The sequence below is a fragment of the Prionailurus viverrinus genome, chromosome C2, assembly GCF_022837055.1.
Source record: "Prionailurus viverrinus isolate Anna chromosome C2, UM_Priviv_1.0, whole genome shotgun sequence".
In the NCBI taxonomy this organism is placed as follows: Eukaryota; Metazoa; Chordata; class Mammalia; order Carnivora; family Felidae; genus Prionailurus; species Prionailurus viverrinus.
This window is the reverse complement of record NC_062569.1, coordinates 27,706,426-27,721,015: the sequence shown is the minus strand read 5'-3', so window position 1 is coordinate 27,721,015 and position 14,590 is coordinate 27,706,426. Positions and strand designations below refer to the sequence as shown.

General features: G+C 43.6%; 1 protein-coding gene across 1 annotated transcript in view; it reads left to right on the top strand.

The window, feature by feature from the left end:
- The window catches only part of CPNE4 (copine 4), a 496,584-nt gene that overhangs the window by 446,614 nt on the left and 35,380 nt on the right, over positions 1 to 14,590 (top strand). The window contains exons 8-10 of the mRNA XM_047876436.1: positions 2,460 to 2,558; positions 9,038 to 9,124; positions 12,420 to 12,479. Of these exons, the coding sequence (XP_047732392.1) occupies positions 2,460 to 2,558; positions 9,038 to 9,124; positions 12,420 to 12,479 (246 nt within the window). The remainder of the gene's footprint in view (positions 1 to 2,459; positions 2,559 to 9,037; positions 9,125 to 12,419; positions 12,480 to 14,590) is intronic.

Sequence of the window (14,590 nt, the reverse complement as noted above, 5' to 3'; positions counted from 1 at the left end):
CAAGTTCTCAATCCCTGTGGGCCATATCACACTGCAGTCTGGTCTGCTTGTCCCAAAACATGGACACAGCCCCTCTCCTTTATTCTCCAAGTCACCACCAGAAAATGCTATAATGGGTGGCAGATTTACTAGAGTCTTAAGGATAACAGGGAAGAGGAAGTAGAGAGGGCACCTGACCAGTAGAAGAGGAAGTAGACAGGGTCAAATGACTTGACCTTTGAAAATTAGACCTCACAGTTTCCAAAGTTCCTTACCTGTCTCCTACTTTCCCCAACCCCAATGTCAGGCCCATCTTCAGCTCTCTGATGAATCCTTGCCTAATTTCTTCTCAACCCACACCACTGGGCCCCATGTCTATGTCTCTAGTTACAAAGGGAAAATTCAACTTGACATTACTTTATTCAGCAGAGCAGTTGAGCTCCCTTTATCTTAACCTCTACCATTTTGATTTATTCTAATACAATCTCCTTCATAACAAGGACTTCTTAATATGTTTTACAAGTGAAAGAATTATCTACCATAGCCTCCACATTAAAAGAGAAAGCAAAAGTTGAGAAATTAGTTTTTCTTTAAGATGCCTCAAAAAATTTTGTAGCAAATGCTTTTTATTCCAACCAACTTCATATTAAAGAAAATTTGAAATGTTGTATGCATGGATTGTAAAGGGTGAATTTGGGGATATCCAGGAAGTCAGATCATGAAAGTCCTTAGAAGACCTGTTAGCTTATATGTATTTTTTTATTTTAAGCAGGAAATTAGCCTGATTGGTGGATTAGCATTGGGGGTTTGGGGGTGGGGAGCATAAGAGAGAGGGCAAGGAGACCAGCCAGTGCTGGAGTCCAGCCTTAGGGGACAGAATGCACAGGAGTTGGTGTGGGAGCCAGGACTAGGCAAGGTATCAGGAATGACACTCGGTTTTCTCTTTGTAGCAACTGGTTGAGTGTTGGCACAATTCACCATGACAGAAAATAAATGAGCAGGAATCAATGGATGGGGGGATTATGTTTCTTTTTGGACACAATTCATTTTAGGTCTGAGGCATCCCACAGATCAGAGAAAGGAGTTAAGTCAGGTTTTTCAAGCAGGACTGGCCAGAGAGGTCTGCATCCTGAGGAAGGACCAGGTTGCCTCTTAGAACCCCAATATTCCAGTGGAAACTTTGGAGTAAAAGATCCCTTTTGCTGCCTTCATCTTATTTGAGGTCTGGGACTTCCTTGGTGCAAATCACTAGCTTAATATATGGAAGTGACATCTATAGCGCTTGAGACTGAGACCTTATTCCACAACCTGCACCCTGGAAAAAATGGAGAATTCCTTCTTCACCTATGTATGTGTAACCAAACAGAGGGAGGGCTATTGATTTAATCTGAGTCACTGTACAGAGTGTTGCTTGGGGGCCCAGAATTTAACCTCAATATTGCTTGAAAGAGCCTTCTTGTAGAAGTGAGTGTCTCATTGTGACGGATGCCTGACATTACCAGTATGACTTACCTGTCACTGTTTTCCACCCATTTTTCATATGGGTACCGTTAAAAGATTTCACTTGTTTGCCTTCTTATGCAGCATTATTAGCATCATGCTTTTGCCTTCAGAAAAAAAATAGAAAAAGAAAATGTGATTAGTATTGTCCCATTCAAATCATTAAACCTAAACTGCCATCGTAGAAGCTACAGACATGGAGTCAGGCATCAGTTTCAGGGAGGCTCTCTGCTGTGGGGAAGAACACTGGAATTGGAGTTAGGACATCTGCCTTCCCATCCCAGATTTCCATTCACTAGATAGTCCTTCAGTGAGTCACTCATACCGTTTTGGTCCTGTTAGTCTTATCTGAAAAATGGGCAAATTATTAGTCACTGATGAATCACAGGGCTGCTTTGAGATTGTGGTGGCAAGACTAAGTAAAGACTCTAGAAACCACTGGGAGTGAAATCTTGCCATTTGCAACAGCATAGATGGATCTACAGAGCATAATGCTAAGTGAAAGAAGGCAGGAAAGAAAAATGCATATGATTTCACCCATATGTGGAATTTAAGAAACAAAACAAATGAACAGAGGGGGAAACGAGAGAGACAAAGCAAGAAACAGACTCTTAGAGAACAAACTGATGGTTGCTGGGGAGGTGTGGGGGGGGGATGGGTGAAATAGGTGAAGGGGATTAAGAGCACACTTATCACGATGAGCACTGAATGATGTATAGCATTGTTGAAATCACTATATTGTACACCTGAAACTAATATAACACTGTATGTTAACTACACACTGGAATTAAAAATTAAAAACTTAATTAAAAAAAAAAACTATAGAAACCAAAGGGATACTACATCCCAAATGCCACAATCTAAGAGTGCTGGGCTTTTGGCATCTCTCATCAGTTCTTCCTCATAAAGTTCACACTGCCTTCAGCTACTGTGGATGCATTCTTAATTTTTTTTTTAAAGATACTTCCTTTCTCTTGCAGTGCATAGTATGGGACTGGGACTCCAATGGCAAACATGACTTCATTGGAGAATTCACCTCGACATTCAAAGAGATGAGAGGAGCAATGGAAGGGAAACAGGTAGGTGGTAAACCACGCATGCTATTTCCCCACACACTTCTCTCATGATGTATCCTTAGCACCCTCTATACATGGAACAGCAGGAGGGGAGACCTCAATACTTGATTAAATGTGACAAGTAGGGAGCATGGGGGGATTTGAGTACCTAGAGTCGAGTACTAGCCCCACCCAAAGCAACCAGTGTGACCTTGGACAAGACACTGCCTCTGTGTGGTACAGTTTCTCCATCAATAAAACTGAGGGGTCAGATGAGAATGTTTCTTGTTTCCCTTAGCTGTATAGCCTGCGACAAGTGACTCAGTTTTCTCTGTGCCTCAGTTGTCTCACTTAAAAAATGAGGGTGGTAATTGTACCTACCTAATAGAATTTTGTGAAGATTAAACGAGATAATCCATGGTATTCACGTAGCAGAGTGCCTGGCATGCAGCTAGTACTTCCAAAATATCTGCTTCTAGTAGTACTATTCTTTCCATGACTTGGTGGCATTCAGTGCGCATTTAGTGCTTTGGAAAAGTTATTGGATTCCTCCAAATTTTCATTATGGACACTAGATTTTCATTTGGCTTCTCCATTTCACTCTCACACACTGGATACCAAGACACGTACCCAAACACTGTCATATATCATAGAGGCACATAGGGATTTCATTGCACCAGACACAAAGCTAAACTTCCTCTGCATTTCTCTCAGACACACATGCATTCACATATCAATAAATTAATCAGTCAGTTGCTGTCATCTGGACCCTAATCATGGAACTGCTATTCTCCCCTGTTCAGTGTTCACCTGCCCAATTTCCAGCTACAAAACCTGTATCTCTTTGCCTGAGGGCTTTGTCTGGTGACTGGGGCCCATTCATCCCAGAGCCCACAGGAGGCTGAGGTATGAGGGGAGGTGTAGCTCCTTCTAGGGAGTGGCCCTCAACAAATAATTCATGGGGGAAAAGGGAGTATAAATACCCAACTCTCTTGCCCCACAGGTGGCAGAACTCGGAGTGCGTGTTCTATGCAGCTTCCCAGGGTTCCCCAGTGGGAATAGGCCCTGGTGGCCACAGTGGTAAACTGGACCGCACACCTTTTTGGCAGCCTGCGCATCTCAATTCCCTACTCCTCGATTGGTACTTTTTGGTATTACCTCCCAAGTGAACCATTTACACTTAAATCCTTGCCTTTGGGGCACTCAAACCAAAATACCTGACATTCTTACTCTGGGACCCACTGTCCCCATGGAACAGAAAAGAGTGACAGCTGACCATTCAGTAGCTTTGAGAAAGGTCTTTTCCCTAGAGATAAGATCCTATACCCGGCCTGGTCAGAGGTACTGATTACAGAAATGTCACAACTCATTTTTCAAGTCTCTTCTTTCAGATATAAGGTCAAGATATACCTAGACTGGATGGGAATAAACTAACATGCTTGAGAATGGAAGCTTAATCTAAATCGGACCGTTTGTTGAGTACTTAACATTTGGTCTAGAAAATCAAGAGCAGCTTTTTTCATAACTCCCACAAAACCTGGTGTATATGCTCTATTAAATATCCAGTATTGCAAGCAACTTGTGAAACACGCAGAGATCTTCCCCACGAGCAGACACGCAGAGCTTCAGGGCCATAGTCAAAATCACACTAAATTATAAGTGCGTCACACCCAGGATAACAAGGAAGATAGCCAGAGAAGTTGTTGCTCTGTTGAACCAGGCCCCACTGTGCTAATAAATCAATGAGTTATCAATACCACCTACTAGAGTTGTAAGAATTTTAATAAAGTTGTACCTTATTCTCCTCTACAAGTAGAAATAGCCAAATCAATAAATGTGGGAAACATGTCGTCTTTAGGCTCCTAAGAGGGTGTTAAAAGTAAAATTATAGCATATGTTATCATTGAAAAACACCAAAGTCTGATGCTTTCAAACAAACAGAAATGAATCCTCAAGTCCCACTGAGGAAATGGATCATATGATATGGCACTTTTCTGTATCACCAGAAAGATTTTATTTGGTCCCATCACTCAGCCCCATTTGGGTGCATTTACACTGTGGGAAATGTTCTCTTATTTACTGATTCTACTAATATTTATAAGGAACACCTACTAAGCGCCAAGCTCTAGGTGTGTCATGACTGTGCATCAGAGTACAATATAGACATGAATCAAACAAAAAATAAAAATGTTATTACAGCTTGTGACAAATGCTATAAAAAACTGAACCAGTTCAGTATAAAGGTATGGTATTGGAAAGATAATCTGAAATGGCAGCATTTAAGCTGAGGTCCCTTAAAGATGAAAAAAGCCAACCATGTAACAAGCAAGAGAAAAGCATAAAGGCCAAGGGAATCTTACATTACAAAGTCCTGAATGAGGAAAGAGCTTGGTGTGATTAAAGATGTGGAAAGAGGCTAGTGTATCTGGAGCAGAGAGCATGCATGGGATGTGGTCAAAGACAGAAGCAAGGGCCAGGAAAAGCACATTCTAATATCTCGAAGAAAGGAGTTTCAATTTTCCTCTAACTGAAAAAGAGACAGTTTTGTGCTCTCCAGGACGGGAGCCACAAGCTACATGTGAGTATTTTAGCCTCACTTTTAATTAATTAAAAATTTGAGTTTCAATTTCAATTCCTGAGTTACATTAGCCACACTCCAAGTACCCCATCACCTCCTATGGCTAGTGGCTTCAATGTTGGTTGGTGCAAATATAGAATATTTCCATCATTGCAGAAAGTTCTACTGGACAGTGGTGCAAAGGAGTCCAAGCTAGAGAATGACATGAAGGGTTTTAACTTTTTTAAAAGATTACTCTGGCTACTGTGTACATAATCCATTGTAGAGAGAAGACAGTGAAGCAGATCTGTCAGAAGGCAAAACAAGAGGTAATAATGACTTAGGCTAACAAAGTGGTAATGGAGATGGAGAGAAGTAGAGTGATTTAAGATGGATTTTGGAGACAGGGGCTAAGACATGTTGAGGGTTTGGATATGAGGCGGATAGATGGGTAAATGTGGGTGCCATTTCCTGAGTAAGGAAATCTTGTTTCAGGGAGGTCCAGTTGTGTGGAAAGTTCAAGAATGGGGTTCGGGAAACTGGCACTCAGGGGAGAGGCCTACATGGAGATGTATTTTGGAGCCGTCAGTAAACAGAAGTGGTTGATGTTAAGAGAATGGAGGATAGGGAGACAGATAGAGGAGGGTTGAACCCTGAGGAACCTCAGTAAGTAGAAACAGAGACAAAAAGAGGAGACATCATCCTCTTTTAAGCTCCTTCCTATGAGAGTCATGGTTCTGCAGGTGCAGGGTAAATTCTTGATTAACTTGGGTGAATTCTTGGGTGGCCTTCATGAACAGCCTTAGTCTGAGGTGGCCAAAAGGGAGACTTGCAAGAAGGACAAATAGGAGAGTCCCTCCAAGATCCTCCCCGTGGAAGTCTGCATTAATAGGCCAGGCTTTGGAGCGGGACTGACAGGTACCAATCCCAGCTCTACTAGTTGCCACCCGTATAACCTGAGCCTCATCTTTAGTCTACAAAAGTGGGTTGTAGGGAGAGTTAAGTGGGATTGTAGATGTAAGGCACATACCCCATAGTTACTTGAAAACTTTATCCCAAGACGGATGCAAACTACTTACACCTGGTTCATCAGCATCCCCTTCCCACCCAACAGGCATGAAACCCCCAAGCGCCTGCGGGCTCCGACTCAGATTTTTTGGAGCCCTTGTCTGGCTCCACCAACCCATCCTCCACTACTGGTCTGCCCTAGCCTGAGAAATGAGTGCACTTTTCATGGATTATCATTATAATTCTTTTTTTTTTAATTTTTTAATGTTTATTTGAGACTAAAAGAGAGAACAGGGGAGAGGCAGATAGAGAGGGAGATACAGAATCTGAAACAGGTTCCAGGCTCTGAGCTGTCAGCAGGGAGTCCGATGTGGGGCTCAAACCCACATACCGCAAGATCATGACCTGAGCCCAAAGTCGCAAGATCATGACCTGAGCCAAAGTCGGACCCTTAACCAACTGAGCCACCCAGGCACCCCTATCATTATAATTCTTAATAGAATTTGAAATCTAACTCATTCAAAGTTTCATTTGTTATGTCCTGCTTTGTTGAAGAAATTGAGGTTAATGGGAATGATTGAAAATGACAAAGGAACCACCACAGCCTCACTTTCTAACTGTTACGGTAAATCCCCACACTACTTGTTCCCACTGTGACATTAGAGGAAGATTTGGGGGAAAGGCAATTTCAGTTTTGATGGGTTTGGGAGGGGCTTGGGGTACTTTGTCTGAAAACACTAAATCTGCTTTGAGACAAGCTAGAATTCTTGCTTATCAAGAGCTTGCCACATGGAGAGCAGATTAGAAGAGAACCTGAGAGGGAAGAAAGACAACCATCATGATGGTGGAAAGATTAGGCCTTTGAAACAAAACAGGGTTGGAGACGTCCTGATTTCAGATTCAGTTTGACTCTTCTCTCTTCCTCTCTTCCTCTCTTCCTCTCACCCTCTCTTCCTCTCACCCTCCATTCCTTCCTTCCTTTCTCTTTTTATTTCCTTCCTTTTATGGAAGGAGTTTTAGAGAGCCCTTAGCCAGTACAGGATTCCTTTCTTCCTAACTCTTACATTGTTGCCCAGTCCCTACTGGAACTTCCCCAGTGTTGAGAAACTACTGTTCTCAGTTATCTGTTGCTGAGGAACAAATTAGCCCAAAACTTCCCGGCAGAAAACAATGATCATTATTTACTCACAATTGTTGGCAATTTAGGCTGAGTTCACCGGGGCAGCATCTCACCACTCTACATGATGTCAGCTGAACTCACTCATGCATCTGTGCCTCTGCAGCTGGGATGGCCAAGATGTTTCTCATGTACTCTTTTATTCTCCAGGAGAGCAGCCTAAACTTTTTTACATGGTGGTAAAAACCTCCCAGCAGCAAGAGGATGGCAGGCCCCAATGCCCAGACACTTTTTTTTTTTAATTTTTTTTTTAATTTTTTTTTTCAAAGTTTATTCATTTTTGGGACAGAGAGAGAGACAGAACATGAACGGGGGAGGGGCAGAGAGAGAGGGAGACACAGAATCGGAAACAGGCTCCAGGCTCCGAGCCATCAGCCCAGAGCCTGACGCGGGGCTCGAACTCACGGACCGCGAGATCGTGACCTGGCTGAAGTCGGACGCTTAACCGACTGCGCCACCCAGGCGCCCCGCCCAGACACTTTTTAATCCTCTGCTCATACCACCTTTGCTAATGTCCCATTGGCCAAAACAAGTCCCATGACTAACCTCACCGTCATTGTGGGAGGGAACTGCACAAATACACAGACACTGAGAGGAATGGGTCACTGGGAGCCAATGCTGCTTCGGTCTACCCCACTCACATCTGCCTGAGAAACTGCTTTATTTTCAGGGGGTGCTTGGGTGGCCCAATCACTTTAACGTCGGACTCTTAATTTTGGCTCAGGTCCTGGTATCACGGTTCGTGAGATCGAGCACTGTGTCACAATGCAGAGCTTGCTTGGGATTCTCTCTCTCCCTCTGTCCCTGCCCCGCTCTCTTTCTTTCTCTCTCAGAATAAATAAATAAACTTTAAAATTTTTTAAAAAGAAAGAAATTGCTTTACTTTCAGATACCGCTAATTGTCAGAGAGTGAAAATTGGTCTCCTGAGTGGAAATCCAAGGATCCAGCTCCCACAGAATGGTGGGCAAGAGTTTTCAGTGGCTCTTGGATGTTTGGCTTGAAGTTGATTTTGTCACATGAAGTCTCCTGTAGGCTTGAAAGGTTGATATCTGTTCTCCTAAAGCCCCCCTTAGCTCCCAGCTACCTCCTCAGTTTCCAGCCACTCCTGCAGCTCTGATACTATCCCTCAGAGAAGCCCCTTTGGAGATCTGTTGTGTCCCTGGTGTGATATGTATCACTCTATTATTTTAGTTCTCAGGGAAGTTCTGTGCAAACTCATCATTATCCCCACTAATTTCCTATAGTCAGCACTCACTGTCTCTCAGTTTTCTGACCTTTTAAGCTAATTCCCACGCACTAAGACTCAACAGTGTGTTACTCAACAGTGTGTCTACAGATGTTTCCTTCCCTCTGGTGCTTGATTTGATCCTATTAATAGAAAGCATTTATAAGTACCAGGCACTTTTTTAAATGTGTTATGTGGATTAATTATTAAATCGTCACAATAATCCTATGAGATAGATACAATTACCAGCTCCATTTTACAGAGGAGATATCCAAGGCATAGAGGAATCAAGTAATTTGCCAAGGGTTGCACAGCTGGAAGTGGAGGGACCGGGACTGGAACCAGGCAGCCTTATATCAGAGTCTCACTCAGCCATGCCTCCTTAACCACCCTCCCTCAGAATGCAAGGGTTATCCCGCAGAAACCATTTGTCAGCCCTCAGATCCATGTGCCGTAGCACCTGGGGGCTTGGCTTCATGGAATGACTCCACTTCTTCCTAAGCAGGTTCTCTTGCTGTGGCCCCTCTTGTTGCAGGTGCAGTGGGAGTGCATCAACCCCAAGTACAAAGCCAAGAAGAAGAACTATAAGAACTCGGGCATTGTGATTTTGAATCAGTGCAAGGTACGTACATAGCCCTTCTCTTTCAGGAGTATGAAGCTAGGGCTGTCTGGGAGGAAGAGCTCAGACTGTGTGGCCGGAGGGAGAAACTGTCAAGGAGGTGTAGTGTTTTTTGTAATAAAAAACATAAAGTCCATGTTATAATGGATGTAAATAACATAAAATAAAATAGTGGAGTAAAAAACATAAGTGTGGGTGGTCTTGGAGCTGTGGTGGCCCACTGCCACCATCCCTTCTGCAAAGACAGTCATACCCTCAAAGATGGGGAGTCCTGGTCACATGTCAGGCTCTTCTCTGTCCTGACAGCACCAGAGGGAGATCCCCCAAAAGGGGAAGACAACATTTCCAGAGCTCCTGCTATGCACCTGTCACAGTGTTCAGTGCTTTATATGTGGTGCCTCACCCATGCCGAAAGGGTACTGTGAAAACAAAGCAATAGAGAAAGATTAGAAGGCCTAGAAATTCCTCCCAGAAGGGCTCTAACTTCACAGAAAATCCCACATGCTAGTAATCAAATCTCTTAAATCATAGCTGAAAATAATTCTGGCATTGGTTGAGTACTTACTATGTGAGAGTAACTATGATGAATTCTGTTTAACTTGTATCATAATGCTGAGATTTCTGCTGTCAACTGAGATCATGTAACTAGTCACACACATGGTAAGTTTAAGAGCTGAGATTTTAATCTATGCATGTCTAACTCCACCATATACAATTTGAATGCCATCTAGTTTCTCTCTGTGTATGTCAGCTTCCTTTTCCCAGATTGGCTTCTCCCTGGCTGCCAGGAGCTGTGGGAGCATATCCTCTCATAGCAAGAGCAATAGTAGAGGAAAGACTGATATGCCCACCCCTTGAACCAATCAGTGTATTAAGATTGGCCATCTAGGATCATTGTATTAATCATGTCTTTTATTTTCTATACTTTTTTGATGCATTAACATCTCTGGGCCTTGTGGGCTGGGTAGGAACTTCTCCCAGGGTTAACTAATTCCTATAGATAGCCAACAACTTGCTTGTGAGCCTGCCTTTGATATGCAGACCAACCAATCCAGAGCCCATACCCCCAACCACCTCCTTTATCAAGCTTACACACACACACACACACACACACACACACACACACACACACTCTATTCCTCTGTCCCTATATCTCCCTGGGTCCAGGCTTTACATAATTAGAGACCACCCCTATAGCCCAGAGTCACCAAAAGTATCCAAACTCTCCAATCCTAAACCAGTTTAACTGCTGACCATACCCCACTCATTCCTTCCCATGATAAAACACAATAAAGACTTCCACCCACACTTTCCTCTCAATCTTTCTGCCTTCTGACTGACCCTAGTGCTTTCCCATGTGGCCCCTGAGTGGCATGACATGCCTCCTACCCTTTGGGGAACTCTGGGTAATAAACTCTTCTTTGAAAGGCAGTTGTCTCTGGTCATCTCCCCTATCTATACAAATCAAATCCCAGGCACATTCAAAACATCCTTGTGCCCAGGGAAGCAGGAGAAAAGATGTGGATGAACCACTTCAGTGGTTGTCTGTCTCCTTAAGGTGCCTGTGATAAGTCTGTTTTGATTCTCCATGAATTGATCTTACAGTTTAGTGTTTAGGGGCCAATATTATTCAACTCGTTCCCAAGTTCTTATTTCCTGGGTACATAGACAATAGTAGGGTGTCCCAACCATCAAGCAAAGCATTGCCAAAGGGAGCCAGGAGCAGGCACTATTCAGGGGGCCAAGTGAACACCAGCCCTGAAAAAAGTCTGCCAAGAGATGTGTGCCACCTAGAGGTGGTACCTAGAGACACCAACACGAGATCTTGTGGGTCAGTCTCTGAGAAGCTGCCCTGAGCATCAGATGAAATCTGAAAATTGAGGGTCAAAAATCACAGTTACTCACTGTCCAGGTTAAAGTGGCCAGATGACAAACTTCATGACTGTGGGTATCGTGTCTGTTTTTCTCATCACTATATCCCTAGCATCTAGTGCATAGTGGCAGCTTTGTTAAATAAAATTTAAAAATTTATTGTTAAATAAATGAATGGATGAATATCACCAAGGGTCAAGAAGCAGAATCATAAGGAAGCAGAAATTAAGGCCAAAAATTGGTATGGCACATGAGAACACTGATAATCATGGTTAGGCAAAAAACAGAGACTATGCTGACTTCCAGCACAGAGGTCTAAAGGATGGACTATGCAGTCCATTTGCCACCATTTGAGTCCCACCTCCACCTTCTACTAGGTAGGTGATCTTAGCCTCAACTTCCTCCTCCACAAAGATGGCACAGTAGAAATAATAGCTCCACCTTTACAGGGCTGTCCTAAGAACTAAATAAAATTATGGATGTTAAGTCCCTGACTTAGAGTTAGTCATTGCTGTTCATGGCATGGCAGGAATCTAATGAGTGGGAAACAGCCAGTAAAGGCCTTCTCAGGTAATTGCAATCCTGAAGCAGCTAACCTAGATTACTTGTGGTATTAAGAATGTTACCAGGACTGGAACTTAGACTGGGGAGAAGAGTGAAGCCTAGTGTGAGACTTTATTAATTCCGAAACAGTGGTGTCCCTTGAAAATATAGTGTTAGCTCTCCCTGGAGGCATGCATGACCCAAAAGAGGGGAGCAGGGCATGAATATATGCAGCCCTCACAGGGCCATCTGAATTAGGCATTGCTTTCTTTCTCTCCTATAAAATCAAAATTGGAACAATTAAGCATCTGACTCTTGGTTTCAGCTCAGGTCATGATCTCATGGTTCCGTGGGTTTGACCCCACGGTAGGCTGATGCAGAGCCTGCTTGGGATTCTCTCTCTCCCTCTCTATCTGTCTCACCCCCAGTTATGCTGTCTCTGTCTCCCTCGAAAATAAATGAACTTAAAAAAAATAAAATCGGGGTGCCTGGGTGGCTCAGTCAGTTAAGCGTCCGACTTCAGCTCAGGTCATGATCTCACAGTTTATGGGTTCGAGCCCCACATCAGGCTCTGTGCTGACAACTTGGAGCCTGGAGCCTGCTTCGGATTCTGTGTCTCTCTCTTTCTCAGTTCCTCCCCTGCTCTCACTCGTCTCTCTCTCTCTCTCGCTCTCTCTCAAATAAATGCAGATTTTTAAAAAATTAAAATATATTTATAAAAAAATGAAATCAAATCAAAATCAACTGACCTATCTCTTCCCCACAGATGTCTTTCTTCTCTTTCTTCTAGGTTAGCAGTCCAATGCCAAAGACTAAGCTTCCACTCCATAAGGAAATAGATCATGCTGTTACTAAAACGATTTCCTCTCCTCCTCCAATGCAGATCCACAAGATGCATTCTTTCTTGGACTACATCATGGGCGGCTGCCAAATCCAGTTTACAGTAAGTTGTTTCCACATTTGTTCATATTCATGGAGCAAGGTGTGGGGCATGGTGGAGGGTTGTGGGAATGTGGAGACAAAAATTTATTAAAACCCTTGGTCAGCTTTTTTCAGGTCTCATTGCTGAAATATTGTATGATATAATTTTTTTTCTTTTCTTTCTTTCAATATAATTTTTTTAAAGTGAGTTCATACTTCTGTTTTCTCCAGTGACTATGGCTGTCAGGAAGTCATATCAGAAAAGTCATGCCACTCAACCTCAGGTGGTTTGGGAACCCTCCTCATGCTTCCCATTCTTTCAGTAACTGCATGAGGCATGGGGCAGTGGGCATATTGCCAGATCCCATTACCTGGTGAGTAGGAATTGGAAGGAAGTAAGCCACTCTGGTAAGTCCCACTGACCCAAGGCAGATGCAGCCCAAAGACCAGCACCAATGCCATGCCCAAGGGTCAGTGCCACGAGTAAGCCATCCAAATGGTTCATCAGGCAACAAAAAGGTGAATTCCAAAAGATTGGAGAATTAGGCTTTCAAAGTTGAGAAACAGAGTGTCTAGACTCAGTGGGTAGGTCAGGGATCATTTCCTAAATATAATCTGTGAACCCGTAGGATTTATACACTCTAATGATTTGAGTGGGTAGGCTGGGTCTCTTTAAGGTGCCTGGTAGGCCAAGCTTATGAATCCATCTGCCCTTGAATAACTTACTTTCAGTGGCCTAATATTCAAAACCCTCCCAGGTTTGGACAGATGTGACCTCCAGAAAGAGGATCCCAGATGGCAAGGATAGATCTGCTAAAACCTATGGGAAAGCAACACAACAAACAAGAGAACAACAATCTGAACAGCTTCTGCTCCCCATCTTGCAGATGTGTACTCGTGAAGGTCAGCCCTGTTTAGCTCCCTTGACTGGATCAGTCATGTGAGAAAAGCAAGGCAGATGGGTTTAAATTTTTTGTCCAGGTTTGAGCCCAAGAGAGTAGACAGGACCAGTGTATTTCTGGGACGGGGACAGCAGTACTCAAAGGACTAAAAGGAGCTGCAAGGGGTTGAGAAAAGCGGTAGTTTTATAGACTGACCTCTCCTTAGCTAGAAGCCTATCCTCTAATCTCAGAAGGGTCTGCCTATATCTTCTCTAAACTTGGGGCATGTTTCACTTACTCCTGAATAGGTATGGGTTAATTATAGAATTTGGTCATTTCTTTAGAGTCTAAGGCACACCCACCCAGCCCTCCTGCATGCATACTGGCACGTACAGAAAGTAGCAAACATGTTCATCGTGAGCACACACATCTAACTCCAGCTGTCCTATGGGTTCACTGTCGCACTGATGTATACACATAGAGGTAGAGACGCCAGCAATGTCATATAGGAGAGCTCCTGGAAATAGTGTCCCACAGTCTTAGGCAAAGGAGCAATTCAGGAAACTATTTATAGGTTTTCAAGGGAGAGCACTATTGATTTGGTTTGGAGTCTATAGATTCCATGCACTCGAACAACTCTATTCAACCTTCAGGGGCTCGCTCTGCCCTTGGAGTTGTGCTGCAAAGAACCAGCCCCCATGAACACCAGAAGTTTATCCCCACAGGGTCCCTAGCTCCACAACCTGCGTCCACGTGGCTTGCCTGACCCAGGCTGGCCCTCCCCTCCTTTCTCACCCCTGCTGATCCTCCCCAGCTGAGGAGGTACCACCTTAATGTATGTACCACTACTTCTCAGCTCCAGCTCCTTCTCCCTCCCTTAGCAGTTCAGTCTTCCTGAAACTCTTTGAATTGTCCTTTTATTAAGCTCTCCTGGATCATCCCTTCTGAGTGGGCCATTTGTTTCCCGTTAAGACCCTGGCCAGTACACTTTACAAACAGGGGCTGAGAGAAAGCTTTTGCACTTTCCACAGATGCCTGGTGCTTTTGACTCTACCTTAAGAATGTCAAAAGTGGAGCATCTTCCCCTTCCGGTGCCAGGCTGATGTGTATTAGGTACTTTTATTGAATTACAATGGATCAAACCCTAACCTTAAAGGAGAGGGAAGGATGAGGAAAAACAAGAAACCTGATGAATAAGTATGATACTAGTTTTGGCTTCAAAAAGCATCCTATGAACTTAAATGTCTACGCA